General features: G+C 46.6%; 1 protein-coding gene across 5 annotated transcripts in view; it reads left to right on the forward strand.

The window, feature by feature from the left end:
- The window catches only part of AGL (amylo-alpha-1,6-glucosidase and 4-alpha-glucanotransferase), a 453547-nt gene that overhangs the window by 117595 nt on the left and 321306 nt on the right, over positions 1–14646 (forward strand). For all 5 annotated transcript variants that reach the window (XM_085601874.1, XM_085601873.1, XM_085601871.1 and 2 more), the window contains exons 6-7: positions 3541–3722; positions 8042–8153. In XM_085601874.1, the coding sequence (XP_085458000.1) occupies positions 3541–3722; positions 8042–8153 (294 nt within the window). The remainder of the gene's footprint in view (positions 1–3540; positions 3723–8041; positions 8154–14646) is intronic.

Consider the following 14646-nt stretch of genomic DNA (forward strand, 5'->3'; position numbering starts at 1 on the left):
CACCGCGACTTCAGCAGGGCAACGTGGCCAAGTCTTCAGTCGCCCTGGCAAAGGAGCAGGCTCCGCTGTTCTGGCTAAGACCGCTGCTTTTCTCGTTTCACCACCCTTGGTGGGCGGGCAGGAGTTGGGGCCTTTCTGGTGATAGCCGATGAGGGGCCTGGTCTTGTGGCTTTGTCGCAGGTGCACAGCAGTTATGATGGACGCCCCGACCACTCCTGCGGGTTCGTCTTACGGTGCGTTGGCTGGGATCTGCTGCACAGCCGGGCCTGAGGCGCCTCCACACCACCCAGGGCGGCTGCAGAGAAGAGCTGCTGGTTTCCTCTGTGGCCGGTCCCCAGGTAGGAACTTGTGCTCCACTGCTACTTTGGGCAGGTGGCATGAATGGGTCTCCTACCGCTTCGGGTGCTGTGGCAGATCTGCTATCTTGGATGAGGCAGCCTTGTCTCTCGCTGAGCCGAACTGGAGTCTGGCGATCGCCACGGCAACTTCAGCGGTCTACGCAAGATGTCGCCATTACTTAATCCCCAACCATAGTTATTTTTGTCCACGCTAAAACCATCTTCCTTTACCCCTCTTTTTGTTTCTTATTTTCTTGGGGGGATGTTGCTTCCCCACTTCCTGTTAAACCCTGCCATATCCCTGAACACCCCACTCCCCGCTTCCTGCCTCCTCCTCTTCTTCACCCCTACCTCCTCTTCTTACCCCACTTCAGAGGGTGTTGCAGCCCTCTATTTTTATTCTACATTATCTTTTATATGTTACCTTTTTTTCCAAACATACTTTTGTTTCTCTTCTTTTTCTCTTCTTTTTTTCAGGTGCAATAAAACCTCTTTCCTTCTAGGTTTCAGTATTCATGGAGAAAAGACTACTGAGGCCATATCTTATTCCTTTCTTAACTTTCTTTATTTATTTTTTTTTATTTTTATTTTTTTTGAAAACCTTTATTGATATTTCAATCAATTACACGTATGGGCCTACAACCCCCGGGGCCGGCCGCTAAACAGTCAGAATAACAGAAAGCAAGTCTATCACAGTCAGCACCTCGGGGTGCAAAATCTCGACGTTAGCATACTCTCAGTCTCTGAACGGCCCAAGTAGGAGACAAGGATAATAAAGGTTTACATTTTATAATAGAAGAGGATGGAAGGATCAGGCGCCAAACAGTTTCCCAGCAGCGAAAAGTGGCAGGCAGAATGATGAACGTAAACAATAAACAGCAGTCTATCTAGTCAATGGCGCTGAAACAGGAAGTTCAGGATGTGAAGGATTGACACGGCCATTTGCGCCTGCAACCCCCCTGCCCCAAGACCCAGGAAACTCCACGGAAATGATGGCACTCCGGAAACAGCAGTGATTAACAACAAAGGAGTTCTACCATGCTGATCCCAGAAAAAGACGGAGAAGAGTAAGAGAAGAAAAGGAGGCCATAGAAAAAAGGGGTTAAAGACTAAAGAATCCCCCCCCCCAACCCCCCACCCTGCACCTCTGCAGATGAGTACGGCCCCCCCCCCCCCAGCAGTGTGCCTGTCGCCCCTGAACCAGACCCGAAATATAGAAGAAACAGGGAAAAAGAGTAGGAAAAGAACCCCCACCAGACGGGGGGGTAGAGAGAGTATTAATAAACTGGAGGAGGGCCCGTAAAACACGCCCCCGGCTTCTCCCTCCCGCACCATACGTTTTCCCGCAAAGCATACAATACAGAACACGAAATCGACCCTGTCAAAGTGAAGTAAGGAGCATTACGCACTTGGTACACTAACAGTTATGCCGTGAGAGCACACAACGCCCGAGCCCGCCCGCCTAGTAGATGACCATCTCTGAAGGGTCAGCCTCATCCTTGGCCACTCTTTGCAAACCCACCCATGCATACCCCTCGTCCCAGTGCCATGTCCAGTGTTACCAGGAAGAAAAGCGTCCAATAAAGATCAGGAAGCGACACACACAAGTAGGGTAGAGGGCTCTGAAGGTCGACACAATCAGCTCTATGGAGGGTCGTCTTTCCCAGTGCTGAGCCAGGATTTACACTGCACACCAGGCCCAGGAAGGCGGAATCAGGCAGAGTAGGCGACCGTTGCTTGGATGTTGCCTGAGTCGTCGGAGACCGCGCACGGGACAAGGCCACCACCCCCCACTCAGGTCCGAAACCTCCGGAACAGACCAGATCCACAGCCAGCTGATCGCACGTTAATATACTGTCCGGAGAGTCCAGGCGTGCACTATTCACAGGGGCGGCCCCTACACTGTCCCCTCGTGCGCGGTGTAAGAAGTCCCAGTGTACCTGGGGATAGGCAGGCGGCAACTGTTCCAACGCTGATGTCACTCCATCGAGCTTGCTCCCCAACACCCAGGCGCCGTGAACCAAGGTGGAATGAAGGGCACCGAGGGCCTCGAGGGTCACCGTACCCCAGTACAGCTCCCGGCACTTGCTCCGCTACGCTCCTCAGAGGCGCACCCTCCCAATCCTGCTGCAACCCAGTGTACAGGATAGTGGACACTGTCCTACCAAAATGGCCGCTGGGTAGATCCAACCCAGATCGGGACCGGGACTCAGGCCCAAGCGCCTCGGGTTCCATGTCGCTGGAAACAGGGTTCCGGGGGCAGGCAAATGATGTGTCCGGTGTGTGGTCACGGGCCACAGTCGTCCCCACCACGGACCAGCGCCCGCGAAAATCCGGGAGCAGCCCGCGAGAATCGGGGCGAGTTACGGGCGGCGTCCGGGCAGCTCACCGGCAAAGGCTGAGGCAATCACTGGAGAGTCTTGGAGTTGCCACCTCGGGCACGCATCCGTTCCGCTACGCTTAGTGGTAGGAACGACCACGGCGAAACGCAGGCCGACATTCGCACCACTCCGGCAGTCCGACTCCACCCAGTCACCGAAGGCCGCTGTTGTTGCACTGCCGCCCGGCCACGGCGTCCACTCGAGGTCCCGGCTCCAGGGCTGCACAGGCCGCAAACTTCAGACGGACATTTCTCCGGCGGTACCGCTGCCAGAAACTTCGGGGTCACACGGTCGGTTGCCGCTCGCGTTCACCAACACGGGCAGATAGCGCAGGCTAAGGATCTCGTGCAGGATATCTGTGCGGGGTGCGGAGGTTCACGGAGCCGGGAGCCTACGCTGCCATCCCGGTCGCCATCTTGGCTCCTCCCCCAACTTTCTTTATTTTATTTTTTTTACAATCCATGATTGGTGTTTTGTATAAATTGTCAAAATATATGTTTATATACATATACTGGATCTGGGAATCCAGCCATGATCTGGTATATCATTTCCATGATAATAAGTATATTTTTGTGGAAACGGTTTACAAGTCTGATTTAGTCAGGCTGCCATAGTTCATTTTGGAGTTTCATCATAAAAGCATAATACATTTCAATCATCTTCCGGGACAGTGGTAGATGCCTATCATTAGTAGTGTTTTTTATAAGCCTAATGTTTCATCATTCTTTGCATTCTGGGACTGAGTTGATATTTTCGCTACATGTTTTATATTTGAAATGGCCTTATACTTTTTAATTAACTCATTTACTTTATTTTAATAGCTGCAAACAGTAAGTGGATACAGGATCATCCAGAGTGTGGCTACAATCTGGTAAATTCTCCACACCTGAAACCAGCTTGGGTATTGGACAGAGCCCTGTGGCACTTTAACTGCGATATTGCAAGTGGCAAATACAAAGATCGAGGAGTGCCTGCTCTAATTGAGAATGATCAGCAGCTAAATGTGAGTACAAACCTGATAAGATTATGTGACAGCTAGAAATTAATAACAAGCGTTTGCAATGCAATCGGTCTCAAGTTTGTGAAAGTTTGAGCTCTTGGCGTTGAAGATAACAATGTTTTTTACTTTTGTTTTTTGTATGCAGTAGAGTGATGATATTTGTATAGCGCTATTGCCATTGGCATGACCTCGCGGTACTGAAGAAGCAGAAAATGTGAAATAGGTTATGGTAGGGGAGATGAGAGTAATATGCTGGCTAAAAACAAAGGTAACAACATCCTGGAAGAAGCAAACACTCCTAGGGAATGCTGCACTTCCCCACCAGGAGAAAATAATGTAGTTCCAAGAAAGATGATAAAAAGAAAGTAGCGCTTCACTGGCAAACTTTGTAAAGTGATGCTAATGTGTAAAGTGACACCGTGTCGCAGTAGTGGTCCTAAAGGGGGGTTCGTAGTGGACTAGTCCATTTTATAGCACTAGGAAACAGGAAAGAGCGGGCACTTGACCTGGTGCAAATGATTGTTCACCTGCATTTATCTCGGACTGTTTCATGTGGGTAAGGGGGCTTACCTTACTACTGCACAAGGGGTTCTTGTGAGTCTAGAGTCTTGCAACACGAAATATTATTATTTCTAGTCCTGTGGGAAGGAGTCTAGCAGTAGTTAATTGTGTTCATACTTTGAAACACCGAAGGTATTGGTGGCGGTCCATGCTAATCGAGGGACAGCTATTCATCAATTTGGTTGGTGTAAGGACTCACAAAAGCTCTCTCAAATATACATACACACACACACAGGTGTAAATCTACAAATGTGTGTGTGTGTTCATATGTTACCAGTTCACGTAACAACTTTTCAAGTCCTAGATGTGGCTTTACAAATTATTGTTTTCATATGAGACAGTGTTATAATTACTCTTAAACAAGCCCACAACTCCCAGAAAGCAGTGGCTTGTTAACTGGAAGAAGTGTCCGGGTGGCGGTGATTCGTTTTGGTAATCCTTGGTGTATGTGATTATGGTGTTTCAAGGGCTTCCCTTGACCTGGAAGTGTGGTATTGTCCGAATCCTTGCCCGTGGACCTTGCAAACAGACATAGGTGACTTTAAGCCTAGGGGCATCTGCCATCCCATCTGCCATCCCAGCCATTGGTCAAGGCTTGCTCGCCTGTGAGCCGTCAGGGGTGTGTGGGACGTGCCAGGGCAGCACACTCAGGCTCGATGTTGAAATATATTTCCCACGGGTTGGCAGACTGACTTGCCTTTGGCAGTTTTTTTTGCTCGGCTAGGAAGTGTGTTGCAGGGATTCTGTCCAAAAACAGAACTATGCACAGGATTATAGGACCTTGGTGTATAGGGACTGAGTCATCCTACCACCTTAGTACCCATGAGCCCAGGACTGACTAGTTATAGGGTCTCACTTGCTCGCCTACTCACTTACAGAGAAACAAATGATTAGACACCCCAGTACACAACACTCCCAAATCTCTCAGGGATCGCGAGACACGCCCTTTCGCTCGCACTCCTGTACTTGTCCACAATAAGATCTGACAGAGACACGAAACAGTTTAAAATATTTATTTTAACTAACGTGTCCTAACATGCAGTATACGTGCCACAAAAAGCAGGAAAATGCATAGTACAAATCAGAACCAACTTAATCATAGAGAATGTAGTAATGAAAGCACTGTAAGGAAAACCAGGAAGCATGGCAGCATGAACGGAAGGGAGGGAGGGGGTGCGTCTGCGAGCTAGGAGGCAACAGATGGCATGAGATGGCCAACCAAAAGAAACAATCTGTTATGTCCCCTGGGAGGGAGCCAAGCACCCAAAGGTGGGACAGATGGACACTATTGATCAACCACAATAAAATAATTTCCAAAAGGCAGGCCAACCAACCAACCAACCAAAAGCGATAGGCGGACCTTAAAGCCGATATTCGGAATATAACATGTCTCGAGGAAACTGCTCAAGCGCTGCCTAGGTGAGATCTAAAAATGTAATGTAGTCAAAATAACATTTTGGACAGCGTAGTGATTCTTGCAACCAAATCTGCTTGGTATAAATATATTTTAGCTTCACAGAAGATGCGCTTGAAATTGAGAGCATTTGTACCTTATACAAAAGTGAGATCAGCCTGTGTTTCGCTTTAACCCACACTGACACTAACTGCCATCAAGTGGCAGGGCTGGATAATGCTTTTCACACTCAATTACGACACATGTTTAAGTGGGCATTACAGGGCTTGCTTCATTGTGTTTGTGTCTCTGTGCCTTATCCTCCGTATAGATACACCCTGTGTAAATCCTTTTTTGCAAGTGATTGTTGTTGACTATAAAGCTTTTTTTTCTTACAGTCTCTGATTTTATACCGTGGGACATCTGCTCCACATTTCTTTACCATCATTTTCTTCACATCTTTCCCAACTCTTTTTACTTTTTTATGAATGAATTGTTCTTACAATTGCTATTGTTCTAGGGACTGTAAGAATTTACTTTTTTTGCCGGCCTTGGTTTTTATATATGTTCATTAAAGTTTAGTGGGACTGGTTTTCCGTATTTTTCCAAATTGGAAATTTACCACTCTGGGCCATCAGGCAGGTAGTCGCTGGAAATTTGTGGATATGATATAGACCTTTCCTATCACACTGCAGAGTGCATGGTAACGCTAGAGGAGTTACTATTGGCAGAAAATGTGTCATTTGCTGATCTCTAAACCAGAAGGAGGTACAGTGATGGATTAGCTGTCTGGAAGTCTGACACAGCCGGGCGAGCCAGTTTGTAAGGGTCAGTTTGAGGGCTGATTTTTTGGTCTTGTCACAGCAGACAGGACAAAAAAGGGCAACAAAACTAAAAACGACCGGCACACTGGGTCTTTCAAGCTGGTGTTAGACTGCACCAAAAGCCCATTTCAACACTGATGAGGTAAAGGTAACTATGTCCTCTCTTTTGTTGCTTTGATCTTTACTTTCCTCAGCAAAATAGGCTCTTTGGGCATTAAAATCAAATGAGTCAAACTAAGGATCTTTAACCCCATTCATTTGATGCAGCACTGTTGGGAGGAACCCGCATATCATGTCAGACTACACTACAACTATGGAAAAGCTCAAACAAAATATTTGGAACTTGCTGCATCTGGAATTCTTTAACTGTCTTTAGATCAATAAGGCATTTGCAATATTTATGCTTCACCAGAAAACTACCTTCCATCTTTCTAAACGACTATGGTGTGTAAGCGGGGGCGATTGAGCTGCATTGCACCACAGGTTTATGCATATTTGCAAAAATGATGGTACTTTTGGTTCACAACCACAGCAGGTTCCAAGGAACATGAGAGTTGCAGTTTGTAGAGACCCTCAAATCCCCAACATGTAAAAACTAAGACTTATAACCTGAAAATACCCGCTCAACATTCTTAACCTGAACTGATCTTTTTATCCACCACAATGTTCTTTGGATGGCCAGTAAATTATAAAGAGCTGTAATATGCCCATCCTTAGAATGTTGGTGCCGTCATAGTCTGGTAGGAACCTTGGAGCATGTAATATTCAGCTGTTCAGAGATTCAACATTTTTTAATGCTGTACAGGGTAAAGTCAGCAAATAACCTATAGTAGATTCAAGCCCAATGTAAATGAACTATCTCCATATTCCTGCAAGCCAAAGCATCAAATCGCAAGTCTGAAATTCTTTTGTTTACATACACATGACGGACATGGATTGTATCCGCTTGCAGTAGATCTTAGCTCTTAAACACTTTTATGTGGGGGCACATGGATTCCAGGATGCCTTCAAGTGGGGGATTGGGACCAACGTTTGAAGTCGGATCTTCTTTACTCCGTGCTCTGCTCCTTGGCTGGTCACCTGCGTGTACCGGTACCAAATTATACTGTTCCATTTTTGCAAGTATAGATTAATTGTTGTTGTGCTTGATTAAGTTGTTGGCTCTGTTTTTATTGGTTTGTCTTGGAAAATTAAGTGTATCATGGTGGACTACATTCATTGCTTGTAAAATGGCAGCTTTGTTTGTTTATCCATTCTTAGTTTACTTTAAATTGTGTTCATTCCACTTCCTTCTCTATCCGCAAGTATTTCTCACATTTTGTTATGGTTGCATCATTATTTTCTTGCTATATTCATGACCCTGTTTACTTTTTCACCATTGAATATGCGGTGTGTATGTATTATTAGTTTCTGTTAAAAGTAAGCGAAAAGTGAAAAAGTTTTTATTACATTTTGCTTTAAAATGCACTGCTCCAAGAAGTCCTTTTATGTTGTTTTATACAGCTGCGCAATCTACAAAATCATATATCTTTTTTTCTGAGCAGAACATTCGTGGACTCCTTTGGGAGGATCTTTATCCAAAAATAAAACTGTGGGAGTTTTATCAAGTCAATGTCGCCAAATATGTGGATCAATTCAGAACTCTTTTAACCAAAGGTAAAATAATGGAATGTTACAAGATTTTAATGTTAACTGATCCAGCTTGTTAAATATTTTCATGTATTTACTACATCATTGTCTTTGTTTTTGTTCGGCTTTGTGACGGTTCTAGATGCGTTCAGCTCAGGAAGTTCACAATTTCAAACTCCCCATTTGTGATTCTCAGTCTGATTTCTCCATACTACTGCCCAGGCGCGCAACACCCATTGAACTCAAAGGGCTTCAGCCCCCCCGCCCCCGTCGTGTGTGGCAGCCCGGGATGAGACCGCTTCCAAAGCCGCGCCCGAGCACTTCACAGGTCTTTAAAAAGACCATTTGCATGTTAATGAGGCCTCGCTGTTGTTTCACCCCTTCTAAGAGCCCCTGCAGCTCCACTCTGCCTAGATTCAGCCCCCCCACCCCCGAAATCATCGCCACTCTGCCTACTGTTTAAAGATTCAGCCCCCCCCCCCGAAATGTTTGCTTAGCCCCCCCCCCCCCCGAAATTTGGCTCTAGTTGCGCCTCTGCTACTGCCATTTTCCTTCTTTTCAGAATAGAGGATTGTTTCCTGTGGCCGTCCCTCAGTCTGCAGACAAGCCTTTATTTTCATTATTGTTTTCATTGTTGTAATTAATCTATTGAACCACCCTTTGTTTTGCTACTTCTAACTACAGTGTAACTCCTGGCTTATTTTAAAAGTTGCAACTTTCCTTCCTGTTTTTGCAGGATTCTGGCTTGGGTCTGTGCACACTTCCCTTCACTGCTGTGGTGAACCCTATTGCTGGTCTTTGAATAAAAGGGCATTGCATGTTCTACAGGGAATTCATTGCTGGCAAACACACTACATTGAATTTCCTGCATGTAGTTTGTTAAATATACAAAAGAAAATGTAGTTGTTATAGAATGTCAAAACTATCAGAAAGTTGAGTAGTGATGGCCTTAGCTCGGGGCAAGTACTTATGTTTTTTAATTAAGAATTTTCTTGAGTTTTGAAATTTCTTTTCATCACCAAAAAGAGCAGTGAATAGGCTTGGAAAATTAGTGATACTGTTCACTGGGGAGTCAGCCACTTAGGCATTTTTCCTGATTCATTTAAGTTTGTAATTATTTTCTTCTTTCAAAAATTCAGGACTTTCTTTTCAGATTGTCTTGTTTCTCTTCAAAGCGTTTAAGATGATATCCATGAACAAAAGTGGTGACAACCAATGGTTACTAGAGCATGAAGCTACTGTGGGGCTGGCCAGGAAGGCAGGCACAAGGCAGCCAGCCTTAACTAAGAGGCAGTGTGTAAAGTACTTGTGCAACACTTCAAAAAGTAACAAAGTGAAAACACAACTCAACACAAGAAAAATCCCACACCAGTTTAGTAAAATGTAATTAATAATATGACACCAAAACAGCATCCAATTAGTAGAACTGGAGATGGGCAATATTAAAGATTTAAGTGAAAATGGTGCCAAAAAGCACAAATCGACACTCGCAGCTATCCGTTTATATGAGACCCAGGGAAAGTCACAAGTTCAGACCGACCACGATGGAGGGCGGTCCGGACACAGGGAACAAGTAAGTCCAGTTAAAAGAGTTACCGTCACAGTTCAGCGCAAGAGTTCCATTCACAGTGGAAGGGGCCATGAGGAGCAGGGAGAACGCAGTGGATGGTCATCGATGTTAGGCGAAGTGCTGGCCAGTCAGCACTGTATCGCGAAGTTCCTGGCTGCAGGACGGTCAGCACTGTAGCGCGAAGTTCCTTTTGTTTCTAGAACTTCACATTGACGGTCCCTGCAAGCTGTCGATCCAGGGGCAAGAAGTGCAGATATTGCACTGCTGAGCGTCATTGGCTGTCGCTGCAATGTGAAAAGTTGGGTTCGCCAGAGCTTTGCGTTGGTCGGCGGCACAGGCAGTGAGATTTTGCTACTAACGGGCCGAGTAGCAAAGAGCCCAAAAACTTCAGGATAGCTCAACTGAGGCCACGCTAAGGGTCCAGTACCTGAGAGGCACCACTTCGGGGTTTGGAACTCACTCCAGCAAAGGCCATCGGTGCTCAGGTAGGTCCAGTTGCAGGTCTTGGTAGCAGGTTAGCTGGGCAGTTTCAGGGGGCCTCTGGAACGTATGTCCCTGTAGCTCAGAACAGGAGCTCAGCAGGCTTACCATTGGAGTCACTTCAGCCTGGAATGAAAGGTTCCTTCTCAGCAAGCTGGGCATGTGGCTGCAGAGTAGCAGGGCAGCAGAGTGGTTTTCATTCTGGCAGCAAAGCAACACAGCAGTGCTTCTGTAGTATTCACAGTTCCAGAGGGGTACTGAAGAAGTGGTGTCTGAGGTCCAATATTTATACCTGGTGCCTACATTCAAGTGAGAGAAACTTCTAGAGGATTCCCTGTGAAGTGCTCCTGTTTCCTGCCTCTCCTGCCCTGGCTCCAGACTAACCACAGGGGATATGCAGCTTTTTGTGTGGAGGCAGGGCACAGCCTATTCAAGTGTAAGCAGGCCTGTGCCTAACTCCGCCCTCCCATCCTGCCAGTGATGGCCCATCCAGGCACACCTAAGCTCTCTATTGTGTATGGCTGTGTAAGAGGAATACACAAAGTTCAACTGCCAACTACTCCCAGCTATGTAACTTTCTAAAAGTTGCATTTTCAGAACTGTAATTCAAAATATGATTTTACCATACAAGAGGATTTTTCATTACAATTCCAAACACAACAAACATGAACTGTTTTCCTGTTCATGTCTGGAAGCTACAGCATATTAAATGTTATAAGGTAACTCCAATGTTATCCTATAGGAGAAGCAGGCCTTGCAGTAGTGAAGAACTAATTTAAGAGTTTTTTACTACTAGTACATGTAAAACTTAAAATTGCATGTCCTTCTTTTTAAATACAGTGAATCCTGTCTGTTGGGATATTTAGGGCCTACCCTATGTGTAACTTATATGTATTAAAAAGGCGGTTTTGAGCATTCAAAAGGTTTATTTTGCCCGGTCAAAAAGGCTGTTTAAAACTGCACACATAAGCTGCAGTGGCAGGCCTGAGACTTTGCAAGGCTACTTAAGTAGGTGGCTGTCAGATGTGGCCTCTTCCTCAGGATCTGCACAACGACCTTTGTGACCCACCTCCAGGCAACTCCAACCCTGAATGCTATTATAGCGCAGAGGATTAGAGGGGCCAGGAGGGGGTAAGGGTTTGGGAAGGGAACAACAGGGATGGACACCTGTTAGGAAAAAATATTCCACAGACAAGCACACATATAATATACTGCAAATTGATCAGCATTTGCACATTTTGAGTTTTATACTGATTAACGCCCAGTGGCAATATCTATGATTTATATCTCAGAAGCTTGTAAGCGTATCCTTTTTTTAAAAAAATCCTTTATTTTTCAGTTTGAGAAAACAACACTTAAGCACAGCAGCAGTCAGTAATATGTATGGCACAAGACTTTACGTATGTAATGCAATAGGACCTTACGACAGCCTATGGCATATGCAATCTGGCAGCAACCCCCAACCTGGGACGATCAGGTATCATGGTCTTGTGAACTCCCCCCACCCCCCGGCAGCATCCCCTCAGTCTGAACCGTCCCTGTCCCACAAACCACCCCAAGCCTCACCGGAGTCATTGGTCCGTCATCCGACATCATATCAGAGTCTGGGTCCAGTAATGTGGTAGACCGGTTTCTCCACTCAGTTAGGCCATCCCTTTCATCGCGCGTGTTAAGCTGCATGCAAATCTTCTCCGCTCTGGTCCACTCCATGATATCCTTGTGCCATTGTGGTATTACTGGACCCTCTTACCCATCCATGTGATGGCTGTCCTCCGTCTGGCCAAGACTAACACCAATTGTAGGAACTTTGTCAGTGACCACCTGAGTCCAGAAGTCCTGTACCAGCCTACACAGAGAATCCACATCTCCTGTGCCACAGCGGGGACAACTTTGAGCACAGGTTGGGGATATGTGATGCAGTACACTGGGTGTTAAATATGTCCTATGAAGGAAATTATAATGTATCAATTAAAAGCGGGCATTACATGAAACAGTGTGTGTAATCATATTAACTCGTGATCAGTCCCCGGTTCCCAAGGGGACATCTAAATCAATGTCCCAAGCCGTGCTCACCTGCGGAAGAGGACCCTCCGTATCCACGCGTATGGTTCTGTATATTAGCGTTATCAAATGCCGGCCTGAACCACACAATTGAAGGATTCCCATGGTTTGTGTAGATGCAGGTGCTGTGGAGTCGCATGGCCAGGTTGCCATGGCAATTTCAGCAAGGCCGGCATGGTGCAAAAATTGACCGGGCCCAAGACAGAATACTTGACAGGTGTTCACAAAGGAGATAAAAGTCTCCCCTGGATATATATTTCCCAAATAGGTGCACCCTCCATCCTGCCGTGCCTTGAAGGACATGCTTTCCATCATCTGCTGGACCAGTTTCTACACCCAAACAGTTGATTCTCTATGGAATGGGGCCTGCCTCAGGCCCACCTGAGCAAATTGTTGCCATCTGCCTGATTATGTAAGGAATGTCAGCTGGGAGCCTGGAGCCCTCCATTAGTAACTCAGTCCACTTCAGTTCTGCTAGCCAATAAATGTTTCTCTCAATTATTGCCCGGGTCCAACCAGCGGGCCACATGCTGAAGATGGGCGGCATAGTAATGCAAATCAAGATGCTGGACTTCCAGCCCCCATCTTCATACTGTCTAGTCATTGTTGCCAAGACCACTCTACTGCCATGGACCACCCGCAGCAGCGAGATAAGAGTGGAGTCCAGCTGTTGAGGGGAGGGGGAAAAGAGATTTGCAGCACATACAGGCATCAGAGGAAAATAAAACATTTCTCAACGTCCATCCTCTCCATCAAGGAAAGTGATCGTGTGTTCAAGACGTCCACAGAGGACCTCAATGCTTTCAAGACAGTGTCTACTTTTAGTTGTAGCTCTAACTTTTGTGTGCGCTGTGAGAAGGTGGCCTGATATATGCTGTCCACTAGTACTAGTGGGCACCTTGTATCAGTCCAAACAACCCCTTATGGTGATAGGTTAAAGACAACCTTTATTGAAAGCTATCCTAGTGGTAGCTATGGAGAGCAGCCTTCAGGCTAAGTCTTGAAGGAATAAAAAGCAGCTTGTTTTACCAGTCTATAATCTCTTGAATGATCAAATGTAAGGACAACCACACCAGGTATATATTCAAAATATATGTATTTAGGTTAAAACACACCCTTCTAGTCTCTTTACGAGACTGGAGTTCGAAGTACTTAAGTGAGCAAGCATCAGTAATAGCACAAATACACGTTTGGGCCCTAGGGGCACACCAAACCATATACCAAAAAAGTGGTCTAGAGCCTGTAGAATCGCTGGGACCCCAAGGAACCACCCAAGGTAGTGACACAGGGGACCCACGGGGACTGTATGCAGTGTGTAAACACAACCGCAGGTTCCTGTTAGCTTCTCTGGGCAATATCGCAGTTGGAAATTTAAAGATTAGGGACACTTGGAATCGAGTCAGGACCAAACACTTTTGGACTCAACAAGTTCTCGAGCTAGCACCCACGGGAGCACCGGAGTACTCGAGTTACCTCACCCAGGGAAGCCGGGTGCATAGGTGTCTTTTGGTGTCGGGTCGCGTCGTCGATTTGAATGGAAGCCTGCAAAGAACTGCTGCTGCCGTGAAGAGAAGTGGTGTCCGAAGAGATCCAAGCCTGGATTTAGGAAGGAAGGAACCTGAAAGCAGAGGGGACAGAGTCTGGGTCACTAGCCAGTGACCGAGGGCAGGATGGACCAATGCCCACAGATGTCGGGTGCTTCAGGTGAGTTGACTGGTGTCTTGACTCTTCAGCCACGAGGTCCAGGAGGCAACGACGAAGTCCACGAGCCGGATTCGAGCGGTCACACTTTAATCTGGCCCACGGGTCACTCGTGGAGTGGAGGCCAACAATCTTCGGTGCAGGAGATGCTCAAGGCTGGGACTACTCGGAGCCCAAAGCACAACTTCGAGGAGGACTAGGAAGATAGTGTTGCTGCAAAAGTTCACGGTGTCCAGAGGTCACGGTTCCACGTCACCCACGATAGACACGGGCCTCAGCTTTGCTGTGGACTCAGGATAGCCTTGGGGAAGTAAGGAAATCCACCTCTGGTGATGCAAAGCCTTCGACGTCCGGCTGGAGCTTAAGCGATGCAGACCGGTCAGTTGCTTCTTTGGTGCCTGCCAAGCAGGGGAGTCACTCCTTGACTCCAAGGGGGATTTCTTCAGTCTTCTAGTCAGGATAGAACGTTGAAGGTCCAGGATGTACTTAGCAGAGTTTCGTCCAGGGAAATCTAAAGTCCTAGGGACTGGATTTCTATACTTATACTAAGTTTAGGGGATGGACTAACTCTAAGGCCCCACCTATGGGTGGGCTTGGAAAGAGGGGTGGTTACACCCATTTTTACTTTGTCCAGTTTCGCACCAGAGCAGGGCAGGTAGTCCCTGCAACCGGTTTGAACTGGACTATGCACAGGGACAGCAAACGTGC

The sequence above is a fragment of the Triturus cristatus genome, chromosome 4_2 (genome assembly GCF_964204655.1).
Source record: "Triturus cristatus chromosome 4_2, aTriCri1.1, whole genome shotgun sequence".
Taxonomy (NCBI): Eukaryota; Metazoa; Chordata; class Amphibia; order Caudata; family Salamandridae; genus Triturus; species Triturus cristatus.